This window comes from Siphateles boraxobius, unplaced genomic scaffold (genome assembly GCF_051911475.1).
Source record: "Siphateles boraxobius isolate OS27281-9 unplaced genomic scaffold, OSU_SipBor_1 25, whole genome shotgun sequence".
NCBI lineage: Eukaryota > Metazoa > Chordata > Actinopteri > Cypriniformes > Leuciscidae > Siphateles > Siphateles boraxobius.
In genome coordinates this window covers 17,135,714-17,163,039 of record NW_027508866.1, presented here as the reverse complement: position 1 = coordinate 17,163,039, position 27,326 = coordinate 17,135,714, and the positions used below count along the sequence as shown (strand labels likewise).

At 36.3% G+C, this 27,326-nt stretch overlaps 1 protein-coding gene across 3 annotated transcripts; it reads left to right on the top strand.

Annotated features, from left to right (window-relative positions):
* On the top strand, positions 1-26,969 carry dpysl2b (dihydropyrimidinase like 2b). Of its 3 annotated transcripts, none has more exons than XM_077242947.1 (15): positions 1-300; positions 876-1,142; positions 11,195-11,283; positions 11,586-11,770; positions 12,669-12,833; positions 12,999-13,060; positions 13,826-13,906; positions 14,382-14,450; positions 14,561-14,681; positions 15,080-15,236; positions 17,293-17,434; positions 17,632-17,802; positions 19,914-20,093; positions 21,165-21,330; positions 21,591-26,969. In XM_077242947.1, exons 2-15 carry the CDS (start codon positions 891-893, stop codon positions 21,680-21,682), a joined length of 1,932 nt encoding a protein of 643 aa, XP_077099062.1. In that variant the 5' UTR covers positions 1-300; positions 876-890; the 3' UTR covers positions 21,683-26,969. The 3 variants fall into 3 exon arrangements, with proteins under 3 accessions (XP_077099062.1, XP_077099063.1, XP_077099064.1); XM_077242948.1 differs by having other exon boundaries at positions 1-305; XM_077242949.1 differs by lacking the exons at positions 1-300; positions 876-1,142 and adding exons at positions 4,110-4,207; positions 4,316-4,417.
* The last annotated feature ends 357 nt before the right edge of the window (positions 26,970-27,326 follow it).

Below are 27,326 nucleotides of genomic sequence, written 5' to 3'. Positions count from 1 at the left end.
AGACTCTTCAGAAGAAAATAAGAAACATTAAGAGTCATTATCCATTCTATGACTAAACCTAACACACATTTATCGACTTTATTTACCACATCACACGCGTTCACCAAACAAACGGCGTGAACGCTAACAATGGTAAGCTACCACACAATGGGCATTAAGTGACAAGTCATCCGGGGAAAGAGCCCTCAGATATGGACACATTACATCTTTAACCCTCAAAAAACCGCATCGCTTCCGCTGTTTCTCCTCTCATCTCTCCAGCAGAGCGTCACCTCATCCTCCGTCGGTCTCACGTCTACTGTACGGTAACATCCCTGGATTTTCTCTAGCTGTGTCTTCGCGATATAATACTTGATGTGTTGCGTTAAATAACATGACATAACATAATTTGCATGGTTTACAGTTATTTGCATACATTCTTCATGTTTTGTATTGTTCAACAGATTGTTCAAGATGAGTAGGCATCTTTTCTAAAGGGATTTGCATTGAAGTGTTTGCTAGTTGCGATCAATTGCATGTTATATGCAGGGCTGAACGCATGGTGTGGATAATGAAATTCATTGTTTTGACAACTCATTTAGTCAAATATCCTGAAGAAATGCTAATTGAATTTCTATCATAATTTTAATTTAATTACTGATTTTTAACCCAGTAGGTTTTTATTTTATTCTAGAGGATTCATTTTTGAATGATCTCATTAGAAAAGAAAAAAAAAAAACATCCATTAGCATTCCTTTAGGATTTGTAGGAACCTCCTCGCCTTACATGTGATGCTCTTTCTCACCTCCCAATGGAAAAAACTAACATTTAGTGTTCACAGAGCAACCTCCTGCTTTCTAAACGGAGGTTTACATGCCTTTGCATCCATCTGACAGTATTCACTGAGAGAAATGTCTGCTGTCGGAGATGTGCCTGCGTTCTTCCAGAACATGGGAAGCTCCAGTCCCAACCAGCCACGGCAGAAATTCTGTGGCATGTTCTGCCCGGTGGAGGGTTCATCCGAGAACAAGACGCTGGACTTTGACTCGCTGTCCTCAGGGAAAGGTCGGGTGATCGAGAGGCAGAAGGATATCTCCAAACCACAAAAGGTGGAGATCAGAAGAAGTGCCGGGAAAGAGAATCTGCAGAACCTGAAGGATGAGGTAAGAGCTGCAGGGATTGTGCATATGGATGAATCAGTCTGATTCCATATATCAATCATTCAAATGAAGCCTTGCTTATAATAACAATCACAGTTTATTTATATAGGCCTACCTGGATATGAAAAGTGTTTCCATATTGTAGCTAATAAGGTAAGATGGTTCTGTAGAATCCAATTAATTATGAATACTGTTTAAAATCATTAAAACAATTGAAAGTGGTTTGTGTAAAATTCCTTGATTCTTTTTTTTATTACATGATTTTTGATACAGATCTATTAATTTGCAGTCCATATGTGAACTTATAGCATGGTCCAAGGATGACATCAAAACCTGGAAGACTAATTTGTCACTGGTTCCCTCAAGAGTTTCCCATGGGTTTTTATAATGGGGGGTTTCGGTCTATGAGTAAAATAAAGTCTGTGGTAAACATAACTTGATACTTTTTGCTCCACAACTTTTGGACGTTTTGCTGTACACCCATATTGGTTTGTGATGTCATCCCTGCACCACTCTATAGAGTGCAACCTCAATTAATTTTCTCCATAGGGAAATTAATTTTCTACGATAACTTTTAAACCTTTTCAGACAGCCTTACTCTGAGCTGCGAGGTTGTTAATTGATAGTATTTGTTTCTGTTGAAGCCGTCAGCCCACATTATTTAAACTTAGTTTTAAAATAATCATGTTTAACGGTAGAATTCGTGGTGAAAAACTACATTACCCATGATGCTGTACAGAAAATTACACCAATCAGTGAGTTGAAACAAGCTAAATGTGCCAATAGATCTCTTTAGCTCCGCTCAGTCCATTGAAGCGCTGCAAATTACATAATCAAGTCATACAATTACACTCCCTAAATATATACTATATATTTTAAATTCTAGTATGCTTTTCACAATGCCTCATGGGATTGTAGTTCTTTCCTTCACCTTTGTATTTTTGTCTGATTTTCAAATATTTGTTTGCTTCAAATGAAAGTTTGTAATGTTGTGATTCACCTCGTAGCTGGTTGCTTGGTTCATGGCCTATAATGCTTTCAAAAAAAATTTTTTTTTTGTATCCCTATGGGAGAAATGAATGGAAAAAACCTCCGGAACCAGCGCCCTGAAAAAGTGGGTGGGCACTGTTGCACTCTATTATGCTGTTCTCTGGAATACTTGATTCTGATTGGTCAATTGCAGCATGCTGTTGTCAGATATTTTTGTATAATTACCTTTAAACAGTATATTTGACATTTTCCCTGGCAACCAATCTCCTACAATACTAAATATGAAAAAATAAATTCAGCTCAATGTCCATTGATTTACTTATTTAGCAAGTAGTGATATGAAATATCATAAAATGCAGTCCTTCAGGATGATACAAAATCTGAACATTCTGTCTGGGTTTGATTTACGCTAACAACCAGCTGACGTACAATATTCTCTATACTTATTTGTAAGGTTGTTGCGGGTGAATAATAAAACCATGAATTCTTTTAAGGCTTGAATATTTTCTGTTGTTCTCACAGTAAAAAGGTCAAGGATGCATACAACTTCAGAGGTCATTATAGAGCTTATGTAGCCCCGCCCCCTTTTCAGTCTTCCCGTTTGTATTTCCACAGCACGAAGGTAAGATCTTACGGATTTATGAATGAACCGCTCGTTTTATAATCTCCCTGGATATCTGTAATGACATCTGCTTCAAACATCACAATGCTGATGATAACTTTTGTTAACAATAAGTAAATCCACTTAATCAGGTAATTACTCGAGTCGAAACATACAGAGCTATTGCTAAAATTTAAGTTCAAATACAAAATTCTAAATATGTCTGAACGTTTGTTTATCTGGTGCATAAGGTCTATACCTTGCAAAGGTTTGTGCATTTAGAAATAAGGTGCAGCCCTTCTAGCTAGTTAATATTTTTAATTAAAAAAAAAATCCAAAATAAGATGACTTTAGAGTCCAGTTCTTGTTCCCAAGAGCTCAATAATTCAAGTATGTGTGGGCCTTGGTATCTGGATGCGGTAACCATAGCTACAGATACAATGATGCTGAACGATGATTGAAGTATGCCCCGATTGGGCTTTAAGAGCAATAACTAGGCAACTGTTAAAGCTCATATGCCTGTTTACCTTCGCTATATTCACATAAACCATGGAAGAGAAAACTTTATGGCTATTTCACTGAATGCCGTTACTGTTGTACGTGACACTATACAAAAAGCGCTATGTCACCCATACCGAACAGGAAATTGTTTTATGTTTGGCAAGTGTGATTTAAAGCCACTCCCATGCTTTTTTCCCCATGACAGGCCTGAATGACTGCAGAGATCAATAGCATGTTTAAATCTACTGCATTGAGACCAAAGTAGCCTGAAGGACCCGGATGTTGAGCTATAGACTTTATGCACATACACTTGATTTGAGGCAAAAGATTAAGCAAACATATCGTTTTGCTGCTTTAGCAATCTGAGTCAATCACATTTATTTTATTTGCTTACTGTGCACACAACTTTATTATCAAACCATTTATTTTAAAAGCATTTTCAAACATGATATTCAAAGTAAAAAAGTATTCATTTAAAAAATGGATTTTTGAGTCATGAATAGTAATTTTAGGGGTTTGACATGAATAAAACAAGCCTTTTCATATAATGGTCAAAAAATGTCAAGAAATTAATTCTTTTAAGGCATGAATATGTTCTGTTGTTTTCTTAGTAAAAAGGTCAAGGATGCATACAACTTTAGAAGTCATTATGTTGGATATTTTTTAAATTGCTAGCCTATATTAATTGCCCCAGCAAAAAAAAAATGCATAATTAACTGCATAATCGTTAGCATACAATCATATGTAATATTCATTTCTAAAACAGTTTTATTTTTTCCATCAGTTTTGATCAAATTATGCAAAACACCATTGTCTGAAACAAGGGTGACCTCTCTGGACTCAGAGGAGGAGCTGCCGACTATCCAGGGCGGGGTTTTGCGCATGCGCGCTGCTCTCCGCTATGAAAATCTCTCGTTTTGTCTCAGACAGTCTGGGTGGACTTGGTGCATCAGTGGAGAGGAGAAATTGTGCACAGGTCTTTTGTCCTTTACATTTCTAGCGCTTTTGCCTACTCTGTTCGCCTCCCAATTTCTCGAGGACTACACATATTGTCCTAAACCAAGCCATTTCCCTTCCCAAACAGACCGTTGCATCCATTATTACAGTGATAACGGTTCATCAAAGGGAATAGAGCAGAACGAAGATGTCTGGCTATCAGGGCAAGAAGAATATTCCCCGCATAACCGTGAGTTATGGAATATCTTCTTTAATTATTTACTAAGTATAAAGCATGTTTAGAAATATTTAAAATCCTTTGAGAATGAATGTGTTTGATTTGCAATGCTAATGAACACTGATCCGAACTAAACGCAACGCTCACGAACCCTGATCCCCTGCTCCGCTACATTACGTTACTCATGTGCTTGTAGCCGGTTAACTTGTGATTTTCTAAAGCGACATTCATCTGTCAAAGTCTATAACATAGCTCTTGAAGCAGTAGGCTACTGCAGTATTTCTAGGACTGGTTTTGTGAATCACACCCCATCTACACGACGCAACAAAACAGAAACGTTCCCTTTATAATTAATGGAGCTGTTTGCGCCGTTAACTACCTCGCGTTGCTACATAGAATGTTACAATGTGTAACGAGCATAGCATTCCACGGTGTATCCAGTGATTGCAATGATCAAATCTGACCAATGTGACTTTTACGCTAACAAAACGCATACAAACGTGTTTGAGGGAGCGGTAGCCTACTGGATAATGGAAAAACGCATGACAAACCGGGAGGACATTATCATATTTCCTTCCTCAGTTAAGTGGGCTTGATTTAAGATAGGTGCACTTCATGACCCATGTCTATGCATTTTTGCATTTGGACAAGCCTGCATTGACATAATTGTCTGTAGAGTCACAATAGAATAGACATTATCATGCATCCCCACCCCTTCGATTAAAACAAATATTTATGCCATCACAATGCACCTAATTCGATCTGTCTTATTGTAAAACATGCTGCAAATAGCTGTTCGGAGACAGTCGAATGGAGCCCCCACTCGGCTCGGCTGGTGGTGTGCCTTTGTTTCTTTTCAAAGGAAGCACTTTCAGCTGAGGTTTTGGGGGAGAGCTTTAGGACACCCTTTTAGATTCTCTTAGCTATGTTGAATGAGAAGTAGGTGGGCTGTGGTTTCCATCCAGCATGTTAGCGAAACCACATCCAGCTCTTACTAAGATCTAAGAGGTTGGAGAACAGCCAGTCCCAGACTCCATCATTATAGCACGTGCGGGATTGCATGCATGCAAATATGCAGATAGGAATGTATTCAGATAAGAAACAAGGGGAAATTTTGCGAGAAGAATGTCCTATCTGAAGCCTCATGGAGAAAAATGCTTGTGGAGTTGCCTAAAGCTGTCTTTGCCACACCCCTATACAGTCTTTTAGTGTTGCGTCTATGGCACATCGGAAAGTATGGGAATTAAACGCTTTAAAACAGATCTGTCGAGTGACATCACATGCCCCTCTAGTGCAAAGGGCTCTCGGTTTGGATTTTTACTTGTTGCTTCGGTTAACTGTAGTCACAGCTTGGCCCCATCAGTCATCACCTCTTGTTTTCCCTGTACTGTAGTGGAATTCATGTGCAGTCTCTCGACCCGAAATTTGCTCACTGCGGACCTCCCAAGCACACTGTGACATAAAACCCTGTGCATAAATATTGTCCTCATAAAAGCTTCAGCACGATTGGGTGAATTGTTCTGGTGCAAGTTGTAGAGCGGGAATTTAAAAGAAATTGAAATGGCCATGGAAATGACAGACGCAAACTCAGATTGACCTTATTAGATCTGTATTTCCTGTCATAAATAGCCACAGGCGTGGTTTGCTGCACACATATTTGACACACAGGCATATGTGATGTGGGCTGGCTGGAATGGTTGACGGGTGGGTCTGGGACTGGGAGGACCAGCTGCATTGGTCAGCTGCGCAGACAGGCGGAGGAGGACTGACATCTTCTTGTGCCTTATTAAAGATGAATGTTAGCTTTAATTCACCACATGCCTGGTCACTTTTAGCCGTAGTTATGAGGTCAGACATCAAAGCATTTTTAATATTCATAAATTCATTGACTGCAAATTCGTTGACTGCAATAACTTACCGGCGTTGTTTCATAATCACATATTATTAACTTATGGATGGATGATAGTTCTGTTACATGTTGTTTCCAGTTTCTAGATTTTTCAGCATCAGACCTACTGTAAAAGAAAAAAATAAATAGTGTGAGTAAATATTTATATTCAATATTTGCTTCAATAGTTATTCATTTATTTACTAAAGATGAAAGTTTGATATTTTAGTATGTATTTGGTTTTGCTTTACTCAATTATTTATAAAGTAAATATAGAAATAATAAATATTACAATAAAATATATATTTCTTTAGTAAATAAAATGTGTATCTAAAATAAAACTATCTGTAAGTAAATGCATAAATATTTTGTAATTAAGCAATGCATTTAAAATATTTATTTACTAAATAAAGATGATAGATTATTGTCATATTTATTTATTTACTTTTTGCATACTTATTTAATTACTATACAGAAATATAAGTCTTGTTTTTAATATTAGTAGTGGTTAAATAAATGAGCATGGTAAAGGAACTTAAAAAAATATTTATTACAATAAAAAACTATTTAGTAAATAAATGTATTTTAAATTAAAAGCATTTTTAAGGATGGAAATCATAAAGATGGATTTAAAATAAGACTATGATCTGTATTTAGAAACTAAACATGTAAGTTCATAAGTAATGTATATTTTTCCATTTATTTACTAATTAAAGATGATAGTTTTATTTTAAATATTTATGATGGTTCTTTACTAATTAAATAATTTACTTTAGTAAAGGAAATAAATGCACACTTATTAAAATAAAATATTTAGTAAATCAAGAAATACATAAGTAAATAAGTACTGTGTTTTTATACATTTCTTGTATATTTACAAATTCTTATGGAAAAAATGTATAAGGAATTAAAGGGATATTAAAAATAAGACTATATTATCATCTTTCTTGCATGTGGTTGAATTTTGCAGTTATTCTAATTCTAAAATGCAGTGATTCCAATAAAAAAAACCCTGAGCCCAGTCATCTGGTTACCATGGCAACCGCAGCAGCTCCAGTGCAGAATGCTCTGCTGTTGTGTCCCCAGCACAAAGCACAATCTCCACTCTGATTCATACCTGCCAAATTACATACAGGATTTCTCATTCATAATGACTTCATGAGTCAATGAGGGGGGAAAGGCCTCATGTACGCAAACATGCAAAGCACACTTTCAGTTTTACTTTAAAGAGGATCATATGCGGATTAAGCTGGCAACTAGATTTTGACTCAACTAAATCTGTTTCTAAATAAGTGAGGGATGGAACTTCAAGTTAAACCCTGAGTCTGGAAGTCAGTCAACTGACCAAATTAGTTGTCTTCTTGTCTAAAATGTAATGTCCTTTATAGTTCATACCATACTTTTGGTGTTCATGTGACATTATAATGTTATGTTAGCATGTCTGTTCAAACTCACGTTATCATTTATGGCAAGCAGTGGTCATTATTATAAACATGCAGACCAGAAGACTTCCTGTGAGCATTCTCATGCACTAAATATCTAGCATTGTGACTCTGGAAAAGGTCCAAAACAAACACCAGTTCAGCTGGTCCGTTTCAAGTCCCTGTTTTTAATTTTTTTTCTCAGAGTTCCTCTAATTAACATTATGACCTTTCTGATGATGTCATCGTGCTTTAACCCAGCATTGACGGCTGTGATTGGTTGATTTGTGCACAGAGACTGAGGAAATGGATTGAAGTGATTGTCGTGGTTATGTAATGCATGTTATGAAGCAGCTGTTCAGTGTAGCTGACCGCCAAAGCTACTTGCATGGTCCCAGAAGCCCCTCTGCGAAGATCTTAACATTCAGAGTAGAAGGCATTCTTAGACACTGGTGGTTTGTATAAATTAAACTCACTAAATACTAAAGGAAATGAAGCACTGTTTCACTGTAAACCTGAATAAGTTGGCAAAACACAAAGAATTTGATGTAATCACATCAGTTAGGCCTACATCAAATGTTTTAAGTTAAGACAAGTTTAAGCAGAACTTTTATTTTGTACTCTGACATTTTAATTGCTCTTAACTTGAAATATTTGATTAGACTAATTTATTGATTAATTTAACTTAAAATGATCGTGTAGTCTCAATTTAAATATGTTTAGTAGAGGAAACTTGTCTAGCATTAACTAGCTAATTCAATAAATGCTAATTTGCTAAATGATAATACAACGCTTTGATAGCATTAGCATAGCATAACAATTGCTGAATGAGTATGGCGATATAGAACATTTAACATACCAGACTCATGCTCCACTTGTCGCCATGATGGTAACTCCAAAAAACGCAACATAATAGAAACTCTTCTAAATTAGCATAGCAAAGGATTAAACACTACTAAATCCCCCACTTAACATTAATCTTGCACGAAAAGGATTATATAACACTTAATTTCAGCATTTACTATTCCTTTTCGAGTGCCATGGCAAAGCATGCTAGGAAATAGAACTAGGTTCAGTTAAATGCAAATGTGTCTAAATTAAAAGATACAAGTTCATAAAACTCAAAACAATGAAACAATTCAGATCACTTAAAATGTGTCAGTTTTATGAACTCAGAAGAAAAAGAAAGTTCTAAAAACATTTTTTTTTTTAAAGTTATTGGATTGAACTAATTTGTTTAAGTTTTCCCTACTCAAACCAATTATTTATTTTGAGCGTTAGGGTTTACAGTGTTGGTTTAAGGACTGTATCTGGCATTGTTTTCCTCTTTAATGGTGCTCTGAGATATGTATAGTAGGAGATGTCAGGTCAGTGGAGTATTTTCTTTCATCACTAAATGAATCAGGGCAGGGCTTGGGAAGCCACCGAGGGCCTCATGTTGCTGGGTTGCCAACAAGCACGCAAAGAGGCAGTAACGCAGACAGAGCCGCCTTTGTCCCCGTACGATGCCGAGGGCCTTGTGACTGGAATTGTTCCACTGCTCCCCTTTCAGAAAAATGAATGTTCTTCTGGGGCTCTGAATGTAAAGAGAATCCTGGGTGGCGGTGTCCGTATCGGGGTGTCGAGCCAAACTTTACCCTTCGTACTGTTGGGAGGCATGATGCTGTTATTCATTGATTGCTTGGGAAATATATAAAGTACATATTTGGGACACTTTTTGACATTAAGATGACTACAGGGAACAAATCTTTGTAATGAACAATTAATTCTCGTTCACTTTATTGTAGTGTAATTTCTTGTTTTGTTTTGTTTAATGCAGGACTACTTTCATGCAGCATTTTATTGGATGGCCCTAATGAACAAACATGCCCCTTTCACTGAATGAGTCAGTGTTAATGCTTTATACAGATGATAGTTTTATGTTAATATTTATGTACATATTTATTTTTACATCAAGCAATTATTTATGTAATAAATACAGAAAGATTCGTTTTTTAAAATCTTTGTGTAGCACTTAAATAAATAATTACTTAAGTAAACTGAATAAATAAATAAATATATAAAAAAATATCAGTAAAATATCAGTTAAATTCACTTATTTTCATGTTAATCAGTTACTACAATTATTGCATAATCATTTACTAATAACTGACTTGACGGTCAGTAGTTCTGTTACATTGTCGTTTGCAGTTTCTACAGACTGACTGTAAAAGACAAAAAATAAACACATCAGGGAGTAAATAAATATTTTATATATATATTTATTTATTTGCTTCAACATTTATGTTTTCATTATTTATTTACTAAATAAAGTCATTTTTTTTCTTATTAATTTATAAATGTGTCTTCATTCAAGTAATTATTTATTGAATAACTACAAAAACTTAAAGCAAATACATTTATAAATATAAGTGTTTGTAAAATTAAAATACATTTTCGTAAATAAGTAAAAAATCATTCTTGTTCACTTTCTTGTACTGTCTCATGTTTTTCATTCACTGAAGTCTAAAAGGCTGACCTAAAGTGCAAACCAATAGAATTCGAGTGCAGGCTGTGAAGGAGCATTTCATTGGTTTAGCTGCTGAACGAACACGCCCCCTTCACTGAAGTCAGTGTTTTTAGTCTGATCGAGACTGCTCAATGAACTGGGACATCTCGCTTGTAAACGAACTGAACAATTGAAACATTGAGAATGAGTTTCTGCTTCAGCTATGTGTGTGAGTCAGTCTTGTTCACTAAAAAGAGATAAATGTGATGAATTATGAATGTGTATTATATGTGTACCATACTCAATTTTGATATAAACCTAACTAGTAGTTTTGTAGACATTTATATTGTAATAAGACTTCTAGCATTTTTTAAGTTTAGAGTTTTTATCAAATTGGTTGAGTGAATTATTAATTGACTCACTCATAACACACAAAAGACTTAACCAACCTACTGGTGTAAATAACCTGTTGAAAGGTCACTAAATGAATCAGTGAGTGAATAGGAACTAATTATTTTGTTGAATGGCTTCAAAGATTCGAGTTACTGAGATGAATTTAAAATCCCCAGTACTGATTCAGTACACACTAGACTAGAAATAGCAGTTTCAGCTCAGGTTGTACGAGTGAATCAGTGCCTTCAATGTTTAACAGAGCACATTGTAGCATAGTGACAGATAAATGTTCCATGGTGAACATGTGTTTATAATTGTGAAGGCCACAGAATTGAGTGATGCTCCTTATAAAGAATGTGGACGACACTATACTGGTTCCTTATAAGCTGATTTACTGGCTCCTGTTAAATTTGTATTTGTAGTATATTACGTTTTATACTTATCAGTCCTCCTGACTTATGTTGAGTGTATATTTAATGAATGCTTCTAACACCAACTTCACCTTGCAGCAGTGTTCTTCAGTGCTGTGCCAAGGTGAATAGACAGTTTGCACATGTACTTCGATGGGATACTAAGGCGACTTTTATCTGTCTTTACAGAGTGACCGTCTCTTGATTAAAGGGGCTAAGATTGTGAATGATGATCAGTCATTCTGTGCCGACATCTATATAGAGGATGGCCTGATCAAGTGAGTATGAGAGATTCTTAAATGAATATGTAACAGATTGCTAATCAAACGAGAGACAGACAGACAGACATTGATATATATATATATATATATATATATATATATAAATATATATAGATAGAAAGAAAGATAGATCAGCAGTCTGAGGTTATGAGGTTAGTGTGTACAAAATGGGCCTTTATATCACATGACACATAATGAGATAATGAAATAGCCTTTAAATTTGGCTTTTGAAATTAAATTTAGATTCATCCAATAGTATAACTTGTATTGCATTTTTCATATCTCACTTTCACTCATAGGCAAATTGGAGAAAATCTGATAGTGCCCGGTGGGGTGAAAACCATCGATGCTCATGGGCGTATGGTGATGCCAGGTGGCATTGATGTGCACACACGCTTCCAGATGCCTGACAGGGGCATGACTTCTGCAGATGACTTCTACCAAGGCACCCGCGCTGCACTGGCTGGAGGAACCACCATGATCAGTACGTGTCAAACTGTCCTCAGTATGCTGAGTTTGACGGAGAAACTAACTTGAGATCAGTCTTCATACTGTGTGCATAGTAACCATATTGAACATCATAGCAACCACTTAGCAATACCTTTGCAAGCACTCATGATGCCTTTGCAACCACCTAGAAATGCCATAGCAACCAACGAGAAATGCCCCAACAACAACTCACAACCATTGTTGGGCGTGTTACTCAAAAACTTATTTTATTTTTCATTACTCTTTTTAAAAGTAATATTAATACTTATTTATGCTCCATCCCCTTTGGTCGGTTGCAGGGCCTCAATCCAACACTGGCCATTAACTATTTCCCCGCCAGCAATACCCTGGCGACTACCCACTACACGCGAGCAAACAAATAGTAAGACTATTAGCACTACTCAAAAACACCTTAGCAACCACTATTATCTATGGACCAGAAAATCTAAGCGACTTGGGCTAGTGATCAATGCCCTAAAGCAACCACCCTCAATGACCTAGCAACCCTCTAGAAACCACCCACAACACTAAAGTAACCACTTAGCAGCGTCCTGGCAACAACCCACAATACCACAGCAACCACTATACACCATACTGGAAACCACCCACAACACCTGAGCAAATACTTTAAACACTTTAAACACTACTCAAAACACTTTAGCAACTGCTAATATCTAGGGACAAGAATATTATAAGGCCCAATCAAAGCTGTGATGTTTGGCTGTATCCTTTATCATGCAGCCATCATGTGCGTAAAATAGTACAAGAGTCAGTTTTTATGTCTCTGTTTGTCCTCATTTCAGCTCAGAGTGGCATTACTTAACTGATTGAAGTGCTTTTTAATCTGTAGGAGCTCTTTAATATCTGCCTAACCACTGTGTGTTTGTGAACAGTCGATCATGTGGTGCCTGAACCCGGGACGAGTTTGATCTCAGCCTTCAATCAGTGGCGGGAATGGGCGGACAGCAAAGCGTGCTGCGACTATTCCCTTCACGTGGACATCACCGAATGGCACAAGGGTGTTCAAGAGGACATGGAGACGCTCGTCAAAGATCACGGTAAAGCACTGCCAGCGTTCCCTAATGTGAACATCTGTATCTGCTGTACAAACCCACCAGAGTTAGAGTTTACTCCATCGGTCTGGAATTCTGCTGCTGCGCTGTTTCACCTAATGTCTCACCGACATTTCCCTCTGTAATTTCATACCCCGTCTTTGTGTGCAGGCATTAACTCTTTCCTCGTCTACCTGGCTTACAAGGACGTTTTCCAGCTCACTGATTCCCAGGTATGACTTCCTCCGTGAGTTGCACATTCTTACTTGTCTTGTAGGATCTCATGAAACCTGTCAAAAACACACCAAGGTCATATATAACCACAAAATCAAAAGAGAATTTAAAGATAAGAAAGTTAAACCTCTTTTAATTTTTTTGGACCAAATGCTAAATTGTCATGAAAGTATTCACAACGTAAAGCACCTTAATGGCCCAAAGAAAGGATGGTATTAGCATTGTTTTGCAAATGTACATTGGTTCATTTATTTATATTTTTGTTTGTTTTTGAGTGTGCAGTTTATCAAGACTTTTTTTTCTGGATAAAAAGCCTGACTATGGATTAAAAATGTACATGTACCATTGTCAAACCATAGTAATTTTTGAAGCACATTTGTTTGTTTGTTCAATTATTAATTCCATTGATTTTTAAGTTTGCAGTTTTGAAGTACGTTGAAGCATGATGTGGCAGAGATGCCATGATTTCTCATAAGAGTTATGCATTTAAAATGTTTTTAAAAATTAAAAAAGGTCTTCCATCTGTTAACATCTCAGTTTTAGGGGACAAAGTGCCAAGTTTCTTGGGGTTGGGTGTTTATGTTCTAATTCTCATTGAGAATTGTGCAAAAAGGAGAAAAGTACATCTAAATAGAGTCCCTTGGCCAATTATAAACAAATGATGCTTGAATAATCTGGCGGTGACCATTGCATTGGTTTTAAGCATGCTTCTGTCATATTTGGCGTCCCTTCTTGAGTGAGGTCAAATGTGTGTTTCTGTGCAGATCTACGAAGTGTTGAGTGTAATTCGGGACCTCGGGGCCATCGCTCAGGTCCATGCTGAGAACGGAGACATCATAGCCGAGGTGAGATCTTCAGAGAGTCCAGCACTGAGCTCCATTACTCAGAGTTACTATCAACAATAAACTGTTTGGAGATGTTAAATCAAAACATATGTTCCACAATGAACACTCAGACTTTATATTGGCGAGCAAAGCCAAAGCAAATATTCCTACATGAGGTTGATATAATTAATTGCAGATGACTTTTGACTCCGGGTTATGTGTATTTATCATTATGAAGATAAGCAAACTCTTTGTAATGAGGACAAAGTTTGGTTGTGGTGATAAAATATATTGTCTTTGAATGTATACAGTATATACTGAGACTATGACACGATTATTTAAAGATTCAGTGATCTCATGCTACTCTTATCTCCCCATCCCGATCTCTTTCTTTCTTTCTTTCTTTCTTTCTTTCTTTCTTTCTTTCTTTCTTTCTTTCTTTCTTTCTTTCTTTCTTTCTTTCTTTCTTTCTTTCTTTCTTTCTTTCTTTCAACAGGAGCAGCGCAGGATTTTCGAGTTGGGGATCACTGGACCAGAGGGACATGTTCTCAGTCGTCCAGAGGAGGTGAATGGCAGTGAATACTGGGAACAGATATTTTCCATTTTCTCATCAGAAGGAAACATAGTTTCGTAGAAGAAAACCTTTGTATTGAATTGGTTTTATGGATCATTTAGGTGGAGGCGGAAGCAGTCAACCGCTCTGTAACAGTGGCCAATCAGACCAACTGCCCTCTTTACGTCACCAAGGTGATGAGCAAAAGTGCTGCTGATGTCATCGCCCAGGCCAGGAAAAAAGGTGTGATGCAAAAAAATATATATTGCAATATAAAACTAAATATGGCGACTCTAGGATTGGCCTGCCTTTGATTTAATCAAGCTATCAACTGACCCATTCTGAAACATTCAAGGTTGAATTACCAAAATGGAAGAACATTCTGAGGTGGTTTGATCTAATCCCACTCTGTCCGCGCCATTAAAATTAGGTATTGTTAGACTCGACAAGCAAGGCAGGTTTTATGAGCAGGGATGCACTGCAGTAGTGTAATAAAAAAAAAAAACAGCATGCTATGACTCAGCTGTTCTTGGCTAGACCGCAAGAAATGACATCATAGTGGTTAGGCTCCAGAATTAGGCAAGGGAATTAGAGTGAAATTATATATGCTTTTTCTAATTCGGTATCTTTGAACCATTTAGGCACCGTAGTCTATGGAGAGCCAATCACAGCAAGTCTTGGCACGGACGGCTCACACTATTGGAGCAAGAACTGGGCCAAGGCCGCCGCCTACGTCACATCCCCACCCTTGAGTCCAGATCCCACCACACCGGACTATCTCAACTCCCTGCTGTCATGGTAAGATCACTTAATGTCTGTTTATTTTTAGGATGCATTTATGATTTTGGTTGTGAAGCCCTAAGTGTACTTTGAGAAATTAACTTAATTTATGGGGTCTGAGAACGGTTAAAAAAACTGTGGCTAATATAAGTTCCAAATTAAGACTGAACTCAGACCAACTCAGAAAGTGAGTACAGTTCAGTTTTAGTCTGCTGTGTTGTTTACTTCCAAATTTAAGAAATAATAATACAATTATTACATTATTATAAGTATTATGGTAACACTTTACAATAAGGTTAATTAGTTAACATTAGTTAACTACCTTAGTTTACATGAACTAAGAATGAACAATACTTCTTCAGCATTAATAATAATGTGACTAAGAATTATTATTATTATTATTATTATTATATTTTATACATTTATTTAAAACAAATAAAAATATAATAATTCTTAGTCACATTATTATTATTATTTTAATGATATTTTTAATACAAAAATAGTTTAATAATAATAGCAATAAAATAGTAATAAAATTAATTATATAGTTTAATGATGCAAATGATAGTAATAATAATAATAATAATAAGAAGAAGAAGAAGAAGAATATAATAAATGATAAAATCATAAAATCACATATTATTATTATTATTATTATTATTAATAAATTAATATTTATTGTTAGCAATATAATAATAATTATAATATACTGTAGTGGTCAAAGCACCAAAAATATTAATAAAAAACTGTATGGTGAATAATGGTAAATAGAATGTGGATTGAAACATAATCAAAACTAAAATGTATCTAAATTATTTCTGAGGCACTTTTAGGGACAAAACAGTGTAATCTTTTTCACTCTGGTGGGTTTTTTAGTCCGTTTTTTTAGTCAGATTTTTTTAAGACCCCCTGTAGTGAATAATTTTATCCTTTAAAACTCCTCTTTGATCACCAAAATGACATATTTAAATGTTTCTTAATTTTTCTTCATTCTTCCTTCATCAAAATTTATTTATGCCTTAAAATATCTTGAATGTAACTATACACCCTTGCTTCATTTAGTATATCAGGAATCATGAATATGCTAATTAGCCCCACCTCCACTGACTCTGACATGATCTACACTGATACCAGTTCAGAGATCCACTCAGGCAACTTTACTCAAGTTACTGTAGTAAACGCTGCACATAGGTATCACTCTTTACAACTTCGGACACATAACGGTAATTATTATGATTAGCCTTTTGCTTGAATATGTTATCAAACAGCTAATAATGTGTTGCTAATGTTACACAAACCATGTTCCCGTTGCCATTCTCAGTTTCAGTCTGCCTTCTAAAAATCAGTATCCTTAGAAATGCTTTGAAGTGAACAACTCAGAATGTCAGTGGAGAAAGGCATATACTGTAGTTCATCATAATATTGTAATATATCATATACATCATACACCCGCTATATTGCTAAATGTACACGATTATTCATATCAACAGAAAAATATACCTGGATAACCTGGCTTCTCTTGAGACTCCCCAGCATCAGAGCATAGTAATGATGAAATGCTAAAGCCCGTCGGCACGTTGACTTGATTGGTCAGGGTTAGGTGTGACGTCAGAAACACTGGCGATTTCAAACCGCGTTTTTTTTTGAGATTTTATGAATTTCCACATGGTTTGTCTTAAAGAGCTCTTTTAGCTCAAGTCTACCTCACAAAACTCAGTCTCATGAATAATTATGAGACACCGATGCGTCACCGAAGTACTATAGTGCACTGCCAGTTACAACCTGTGACGTGGACACAATGTACATTTTAAACCCGGAAGATGAAAATAGCGTAAAAAAAAATTCCCCCTACATTTAAATCTAACAGATGCTAACAATGTCTTGAATGATGTTTAACACACATACCTCTGTTAAAATCTCAGAAAATTTTGTTTAGGGTAAAAACTTTATTTTCACCACAGGGGGTCTTTAAAGACGACTCAATTGTGAAAACGGGTTGCTTAGTATATAAATGTAACTGTTTGTAGAAGAGACCCATTTGTTTTGTCCTAACAGTATATTTGTTTCTTTATAGTGGGGATCTGCAGGTAACAGGAAGCGCTCACTGCACCTTTAACACCGCCCAGAGAGCTGTGGGTAAAGACGACTTCACCCTCATCCCTGAAGGAACCAATGGCACTGAGGAAAGGATGTCCATCATCTGGGACAAATGTGTGGTGAGACAGAAATACTAGTCTGCAAACAGTAAGGAGTTACGAGCTTCCACAGTGCAGCATCTACTCTTCCTTCATATAAACAAAATCAGTCAGTAGTCATGTAAGTCTAAATAGTCCGAGCTGAACAGACAAGCACACTCAAGTGGACACAAACACAGACAAGACAAATCTCTCCCTGTGGTCCCTGTCATTTGTAGGTCACTGGAAAAATGGATGAAAATCAGTTTGTGGCTGTCACCAGCACCAACGCCGCTAAAATCTTCAACTTGTACCCACGTAAGGGCCGCATTGCTGTGGGCTCAGATGCTGATCTGGTTCTGTGGGAGCCTGATGTTACAAAAATCATCTCAGCGAAGAGCCACAATCTGGTGAGTTCTGCTGTCAGCAATGTCATGTGTGTTTAAAACCAATGTGAAATACAAAGTTCGGTCATGTAACTCTAGATGGCGCAGGCTGATATGTCCTTAACTCAATCTGCTTGCAATCACATCATTATTTATAGAGCACAGATGATTGGTTCCTGCCGCATCAGTAGCAAATGAACTCACTGCTCAACCTTCAAATACTTGTTCAGCATTTGCTGTAGCATTTTGCAGCATGCTTTCAAAAACCCTCCATCTTCCCCAGCTCCACCTGTATAAATATTCTACGGGTAATTCATGATATATTGTACAGCAGCAGCATGTCTATTAGCAGCGTGTCGTGAATGTATTGGCATTAGCAAGTCCTGTATTTGCTCTGCAGCAGCAGCAATAACAGCAGCAGCGTAGCAGATCTATTCCGCCAAGACCAAACATACCAACACTGTCATATCCATTTCCATGCCAAACACTCAGAAAGTTTTAGACATCAAAATAGACCCTATTTACTTTCCTAACACATGTTCCTGGTCTTACTGTGACTCATTAATGCACATTATTGATTGATTGTGTTAATGTGATTTGACTTGTATTCATGCCATCAAATGTATGTGCCTCACAGTATAGTTAACCAGTGAGCAAAGTTGTGTTTTTAAGGATTTGGTTTGCAGTCCTGACCATATAACATTGGTTGTGCTGACCAAATGTTGGGCGTGGGCATTATTACTCATGCGAGTGATGTCATTCTGAGCTCTGCCTGGGTAATTGATGTGTCCCTCCTGCTTTGGAGGCGTAACAGTGTGCAGGATGCCATGAGGATCTTTTTTAATGTCTTCTATTTGTGTACATGAGCTTAAAAACACATCTGCCTTGGAGAGTTGTGTTATTTTGTCTAGTGGATTTTATATTTAACAATATATCTAAACATCCCAAAATAAAGATTTGTGTTAAATATTTAAATATATTATATTCATGTAAAATATAATCCATGTAATAATATATATATATATATATAGTATAATTAATAATAACATTAATAATATATCAATTCATTTATAGTTTATTTATTCATTAATATATTTATTTTATATTATTAATAAATGAGCAATATGTAATTTAATATAAAATATACTTGTTTTAGAAAATAAAATCTGGGCAATTTTATTTTGCAAATAGATTTATCTTTTTCTTGTTTTAAGCCTAAACCTCACCAAATATTGTAATTATTTCCCAATGGCGAAAACAGAAAAATAATAGAAAAATAAACGTAATTCAAGATATATATTTGCTAAAATACGCTCCCATTCAAAAGTTTGGGGTCATGTTTACTTTTATTCAGCAAGGACAATTTTTAAATTTTTACAATGTTACAAAAGATTTATAATTCAAATAAATGCTGTCCTTTTGAACTTTCTATTCATACCAAAGAATTTTGAACATTTTAAACTAAACACAGCCTTGGTAAACTTTAGAGACTTCTTTAAGTTCTAAAAACTTTTAAAATCTTACAGACCCCAAACTTTTGAATGGTGGTGCCCGCTTAATATTTACACAGTTTTGCTTCTCAGTGACAGTACTGGAAAACAAAAGTCCTGTGTGTGTGCGTGTCCAGGACCATAGGCAACCGCTTGGTGTTTAAGCATGTGTGTGTGTTGATTATCAGATTCACTGAATAACCTCATGCTGTTTTTAGGTCTTGTGGGACATGGGGTCTTGTGTAAACTTTAATATACAGTACTTCCCTCCCTCATTCACTCCCTCTCATTTCCAACATTCCGTGTTTTCTTTGCACTGTATTTCTACAACCATTCTAAACAGGTGGGCTGCAAATATGGTCTATTCTGACATCTTGTCCTCAACATTTTGTTTAAATGGCTTTCTGAAAGGATCAATAATGATTTCAAACATAGGATATCATCATCACCTCCATTTTCACTGGAATATCATGCTTCAGTATGTGGAATGAATTTTAAAGCAATGCAACATAACTATCCCTCAAGGAGAGCAGAGTTTGTGTAAATGACGTCGGGAATGTCTGCAAATCATCAGTATGGTTTTGTTTTGTGTGCTGATCCTGAGTTTCAACATGCAGTGTCATGCCATTGCTTCTTGTTTTCCAGGCAGTGGAGTACAACATCTTCGAGGGTACCGAGGTGCGCGGGGTGCCCCTGGTGGTCATCAGCCAGGGAAAGATCGTACTGGAGGATGGAAATCTCCACACCACAGAGGGATCTGGACGCTACGTGAGCCGTAAGCCTTTCCCTGACTATGTCTACAAGAGGATAAAGGCTCGCAGCAGGGTGAGTTATTGATCAACGTTTTTTTTAATCAGGTTTTCTAATCTGAAATCTATAGATACACAATCTGCCGGTGACTATATTGATACGGTTATTGTTATTATTACTTTTATTTTTATTAATTGCATATAATTATTATAATTATTCATTGTCAGTGTGCGTGTATATATATATATATATATGTGTGTGTGTGTGTGTGTAATTAATATTAATTAATTATTATTATTATATGATTTTTTAAATATTACAATATATTTTTTTCTAGAATATTATACCATAAAAAATATTCTATTATTGGTGTTTCAACATTAATAATAATGAAAATGTTTCTTGAGCAGCCAGTATTGAAATTGTAATAATATTTCACAATATGAATGGTTTACTGTCTTTTTGATCAATTAAATACACCCTTGGTGATCATACAAGACTTCTTTGTAAAACATTAAAAAGATTGTAATTATTTCAAAGTTTTGAGCCGCAGTGGGTGTATATACTGTATGGCATATACAGTATACATGTTTATATATATATATATATATATATATATATATAGTGCATCTATGCATAATTTATGCATTTATTTAAAATTAATATTGTAAAATATTTTTACAATTTAAAATGACTGATTTCTATTTTAATATATTTTAAAATGTAATTTATTCCTGTGAAGCAAAGCTGAGTTTTTGAGATTTGAATCCGTGCCGGAAGGAAGTAGGGTTTTTGAAGATACTCTGTTATTGTTTCTTAATTATTTACTCACTTGTGCCGTCAAACTGTTGTATAAACGCAATATCACACTCAGAGCTGTACATATATGGCATATATCAGCACGCAGTGATTACCTACATCCGAATCACAGCTGCTCTGATATACAGTTATATTGCACTGCTACTCACTTTATATTGCTCATATATGCTTATTCTGTTATAAATATACTTATTCATTAATTAGTATATTTTACCTTTTAATATAAATGTCACTTAATGCTTATTAAAGGTTAAATTGTTTGTGGTTTTCTAAATGTTTTAGGTTATGAGTGTTTTACTAATATTATCATGCACCATTGTTTCTTAGCTTGCTGAACTGAGGGGCGTCCCACGGGGTCTCTACGACGGGCCGGTCTGTGAAGTCTCAGTGACGCCCAAAGCCGTGACCCCTGCTTCCTCTGCCAAGACCTCTCCTGCCAAGCAGCCCGGTCAACCGGTCCGCAACCTGCACCAGTCTGGCTTCAGTCTCTCTGGTGAGCATCGCAAGGAAATCATGACATATCAGTATCTAAATTCACTTGTAGTATTTTATTTTAAGTTTTACTATTTTACTTCATTTTATTTGTCGGTTCATCTGTACCAGCCAGAATTTTAATATTAGCGATATTATTTTAATACTTGTTGTTTTACATAATTTACTTAAATCTGTTATCCACTTTGACACAGGAACAGTGTCAACATGTAAAAAATATATGCATCGTAAGGTGGTTTCCTTTTGATTTATCCGTTTCAGGCGCTCAGGTTGATGACAACATCCCCCGCCGCAACACCCAGCGCATCGTTGCGCCCCCTGGTGGCAGGGCCAACATCACCAGCCTGGGCTAGACCCCTGTCCTCCAGCCGACAGGAGAACAGTGGGTTAGGGGAGGGATGTCTATAAACGGAGGAGTTTGCTGAAACCACCGTGTCAAATCAAGAACCGAACCCTCCACAGGGCCTATGATTCTTCACTCCCTACTCTCCCAACCCCCGAGCTCTTGCCCTTTTCCCTTGTTTTTCTTTTCCAAACCCTACACCACTTCCTAAAGAAGACATCTAGAGAAAAAAAAAAGTATTTGCCTCATGTGAAGAAAGGAAAAATGTAACATCCACATTTGAGCACTTCTGATTGTATGATTTTTATACTGTACTTTCTACCCACCATGAGTCATGCATGTTATTATTTTTGTATTTAACTTTATTTGATTTTTGAAATCGGAGGGATCAAGTGTGTGTACTAGAGAAGCTGTTTATCATTGTTACTTATTAACAAGGCAAGGGTTAGAGTACTGGGTTTCTTGTGTCATTGTTTGTGGCAAAAAGTCTATTAGGGCTTTTATTACATTGGGAATGTCTATATTTTAAGGCTTTTTTTATTACGTTTTTTATTTTATTTTATTTTTTTAACTCAAACAATCAGTTTACATCAATGAACACCTGACCGTATTCCGGCTTTTCCGTGGCATTCAATGCGATTCATTTCTGTACCGGTCAATAAAAGAAAGCTTTTCCAGTGGTTGCTAATTAAAAACAATGTTTTGTTTCACAACAAGAGATATTTAATTAACAATGTTAATGTTATTGAAGAAGAAACCGCATGTAAAAACAAGCAGCATAGCAACGTTAAAGAAAATAAGATAACCATAAGTGATTCAAGCTGGAAATGTTCCTTGTCTTGTCCTCATTCCAAAAGAAATTCGATCTTTTCTTCTTCTTTTTTTTTTTTTTTTTTTTTGCACAAGCTGCTTTAATTCTTCAAGGTTAAGAATAGGAGAAAGTCAAGGTTGTATTTTGTGAAGAAATAGAGGGCTGTTTCTGTGAGGATTATTGAGAACTTGGCAGGTGTTAGCTAAAGGTGTTTGGGTTGTTACATCTCTTATAAAGAACAAAGAGGATGTGGCGCTGTGAAATTAGTAACAATTTCCTAATGCACTAGAGCCTAAAGTATACTTAAATTTTTGACATGCGTACAGCCGAACAAGTAGCGAGTTTGCACGAATATACATGCGCATTAGGGCCGGTTCACACAGAACAGAGACGCGGGTCGCGGGCATTTGAATGAAAAAAAAAAGCAAGGTCTCAAGACTTGTTTTTTGACAGTTAAACTTCTTTTAACTTCAGCGGCGTGTTTTTAAAACGCAGTGTCGTGTGCGAGATGTTGCAAAAGATGCGAGACGTGAGTCAAACGGTCAAACACGTCCGTCTAGCGCTTGTTTACATAGAAAAACTTTGGAAAAGTAGCGCAGTGGAATGGAAAAAACGCATTCTTTGTGAACGGCCACTTAGAATGTTACATCCTATCCCATGTCTGCGCTATTTCTCATCGAAGTTATGACCATAAATGTTATTAAAAAAAGTATTTTTTTACTCGTTTAAAGTAGAGTCGCGGGAATTTCTTAATCTCTCACACAAACGCTTAATCCCCACGTTTCTTTTTCCGCTATGAAACAACGACGAGAGCCAGTGTTGCCACCTTGTGGACAAATTAATCATCTTTTTCTTTTTCTTTCTTTTTCAAAACCCATGTGCTAGCTGATCTTATAGAGTACACTAGTTTACAAAAACCAGACTGCTCGTGTAGGCTACTATGCTGCTGACATTTACGTGATGATATTTACCTATACCTATGCGTAAAAACCGAAGTATACTTTTGGCTTGAGGGCCAAAAAAACCCAGACGGATGTTTCTGTAGGTTTGGTTGCTGCACAGTACGAATAAGCCTTGTGAGTCGTTAGATTTTACGATATTGAGTGGTTATGCCGCAAATTTCGATGTCAAAAAATGTGCTATCGCAGACCTTACGCTAATGTGTCTTTTTTTGTATCTTTAACTCCGAGCTGTGCCGGAGATGGACTTATAACGCTGAGTACTGCTGCAAGAACTTGTTCGTGTTTTTTGTTTGAAATGACTGAAAGGCTGTTAAATGTAAAATAGCCGGTTAACCGATACAAAGGTGCCAGATTTTTCTCTTAACTCTTAAATGTAAAATAGCCGGTTAACCAATAACAAAGGTGCCAGATTTTTCTCTTAACTCTCAAATGTAAAATAGCCGGATAACCGATGTAAAGGTGCCACATTTTTTCTCTTAACTCGTCATAGTGCTTTTGGAAGGCTTTTCTGAGTATGAGTTGTCAGCGCCATTGTTAATGTTGGCATCCATTTTTAGTGCTGTAGTAAAATGCTACTGTCATAATATCATAAAAATAAAACAGAGTAAGTTAAAGGGGATTTTCAACAGCTGTGTTGAACATGGCAACATGGCAGCTCCATGTTTTAGTGTTGTTATTTTTTTATATCAAAGAATGAAAGAGATTTTCTGTGAATCTGTTTGTTTTTCATCCAAGTTGGTCTGAAAACATGAAAAACATGCCCTAAAAGCACAAAGGGCAATGCATTGTGCAGCTAGCTCGCTAGGTTAGCTGATATAGCCTTTAGAGCGTTATCGGTTTTCTTTTCCTGTGTTTGACATTTCCTATTGAAACATGGAGTTTGGCTAAACAAGATCATGGTTTTTTTTTATGGCTTTAGGGTACATCACAACCATTAATTATGATTTGGTATTTGCTAATGCTAGTCGGTTGCATGTGGTATTGTGGGAGGGACATTCTCATTCTAGAGTGCATTTGATTGGACAAAAATGTGTAGTACAAGATGAGTCATCAATATTTCTGATTACTTTTTCCTGAAGAGAAAGACTGTATATTTTAAATGTTTATCTGCTAACATACGAGTACATTAGACAATAATAGACATCGACTAAACGCCACAAAACTGTATTTTAATTTTAATTTGATGGGGGTTTTAACCGTAACGATAATCCACTTTTTGTGGATGGTGCTAAACCTTATGTTCAGCCGAGACGAAGGAGGCATAGTATAAAAGTAAAACGCAGTAATAAAAGGCTTTAACAGGTTTTAATGTGCCTTTCTTAAATCTTGACATGCACTTTTCATGAATAATCTGTTTTTCATTTACTAAACCCGTCCTGCAGCGGTTTTCTTTTGCCTCATGCACATCAGTAAAATCTTGGCCTGTATCATCATTCTTCATTGCTTTCCTTTTCCTCTATGACTCAACACAGAGAAACACACACAAACACACACAAGCTCCAGTTCATTCCAGCACTGGCAAGGTCTAACCTTGTATATTCACTGCTGCTTAGTGCAGAGGTGTCAATTCCAGGGGTCAGAAAGTAAAAGTCCTGCCATATGTTTATTCCACCCATTAACTCAGCCAGGTGATTTCACTAATTAGTTCTATCTTCTGGCTGAAAAACTGTGCTAATTAGCAAATCCAGGTGATTGGAACAAAATACTGAGGAGGAATTTTACTTTCTGAACCTGGACTTGACACCTCTGTGTACTCAAAGATATACAATTGTTTGTTCCAAAGTGGGTTTTTTGTTACCGCTTAGACCAAATAATAATAATAGAATAATTTACACGTAGCCTACATTTATTTTTCTTCCTTGTAGGCCTATATGAATGCCGTAAAAAATCTTCACATCTTTTGCAGTTTTGCATCCAACATAAATGTATCTTGTTTTAAGAATTTTAATCTTTTTACTGGAAAGCACAAAAAAAATACAGATTAAGAAAATTAAGTTTTTCTTCCAGTCCCCCAAGTTATCAGGACATTATGCTATCCTCACTAAAATGTTCATTTTGACTCGTTTTAAAATTGTTCTTATGGTTTGTTACGCAAATAGTTCAATAAGCGAAACCACAGCGCGAGAAAAAAGGCGTTGTTGTTGCATCGCGAGACTGTCTTTGTGCCTCTTTCTGTTGGAATGAATGTGTCTCTTCTCAAATAAATTGTGGCGCGAGGTTAGGTCTATAATGATTCATTCTGTCCGCATGGACTGATGTATTAATGATGGCGGTGAGAGGGGTCACTGACCTCATAAAGTATATCTGCTAGATATCACCTCATGACTGTTATTATTGTTTTCGCTCTTCCTGTTTTTTGTTCGTTTCTTTCTGACCTCATTGCCTTTCTACTGTTACTATGATGACTATTTTATTTGTGATGGCAACACATTACACATCGGAAGCATATGCCCTATAGCAACCCTTCTGGGCTTGGTGCTTTTAAAACAACATCGAATGGCTGGATCGTTTCAACTAAATTGTGATTACAGTGCAACACAAACCATAGGCTATATGTACAGTAGTACCCACCTTTCCAAAAGTGAAACTGACAGAATCTGTTTGATGCCTTTCTTGGTGGCACGTTGTTCTCGGAACTGTGGATTGATAGACTGAGAGACAGCTAAAAAAAAAAAAATCATATTTGGTTTTTCTGTCTGGTTTAAACATCTGCAACGCAAGACCAAAAATATTGAGAAAGAAAACTGAGTTAGGATAAAGTTATAAGGGATTATTGAATTAAGTTTTTTTTTTAATCCGAACATCATGGACAGTTTTTTTCTTTCGTTTTTAACCTGAACAATTTTATGTGTATGGTTTGCCAGTGTGTATTTTTCACATACAAGCATAGTTTATTATTATTCCACAATGTTGCTTCTCAATTAAACTTAATGGTTAGTTTAATTAATGATGTTTATTTAAAAAAACAAGACAAACATATTAAGCTAATTATTTTATTTTAATTTAAGCTGGTGTGGAAATATGGCATAAATTGAGAACAGAGCTGTCCTATGTGAGTTTTCCAAGACTTTTCCTTTAGACATTAAATGAGCATATGCAAGAGTTCAAATAAAACATGCCATAGGCATTTCCTCTGATCCCAGAGCAGCTGTCGGCACTACACACACACACACACACACACACACACACACACACACACACACACACACACACACACACACACACACACACACACACACACACACTTTGCTATTTATGCTTGAATGTTCTTCTATGCGTGGTATGTAATCTATGTAAAATGCAGATAGGAACTGAAAGATGGTTCAGTCTGAGGTTGCCAATGATTTCTATTCTTGCCCCTCTCTTTCCCCATTAACCCCAGTCCAGAAGTGAACCTGTTGTGTGCTGGTGTTTATACTGTTGGCTGTGCTGTTTGAGGATGTTCGCTTGCGCTGAAAAGTGTCTAATCCCTTGGATGGTGATGTTACAAAAATGGAAAATTAATAAAAGGGGGAGAAAGGAAATATTTTCTCTACTCTTTCTTTGATTTTCAGCAATATGCACAATATGAAAAGTATCAGGAAACCAGCAAAGACAATGTTAAAGCAGACAAATGAATCTAACATTTTATGAGTCTTTTAATAGTCTATTATCATCAATATGACCAAAGACATAGGCTAATATTTCAATCCGAGTACTGTTGTAAACTACAGAAACACTACTACTATATCGTTTCACACACACACACACACACACACACACACACACACACACACACACACACACACACACACACACACACACACACACACACACACACACACACACACACACAGTGGGGTCAAAAGTTTCCACTTAAAACATTTTTTTCACAATTAAAA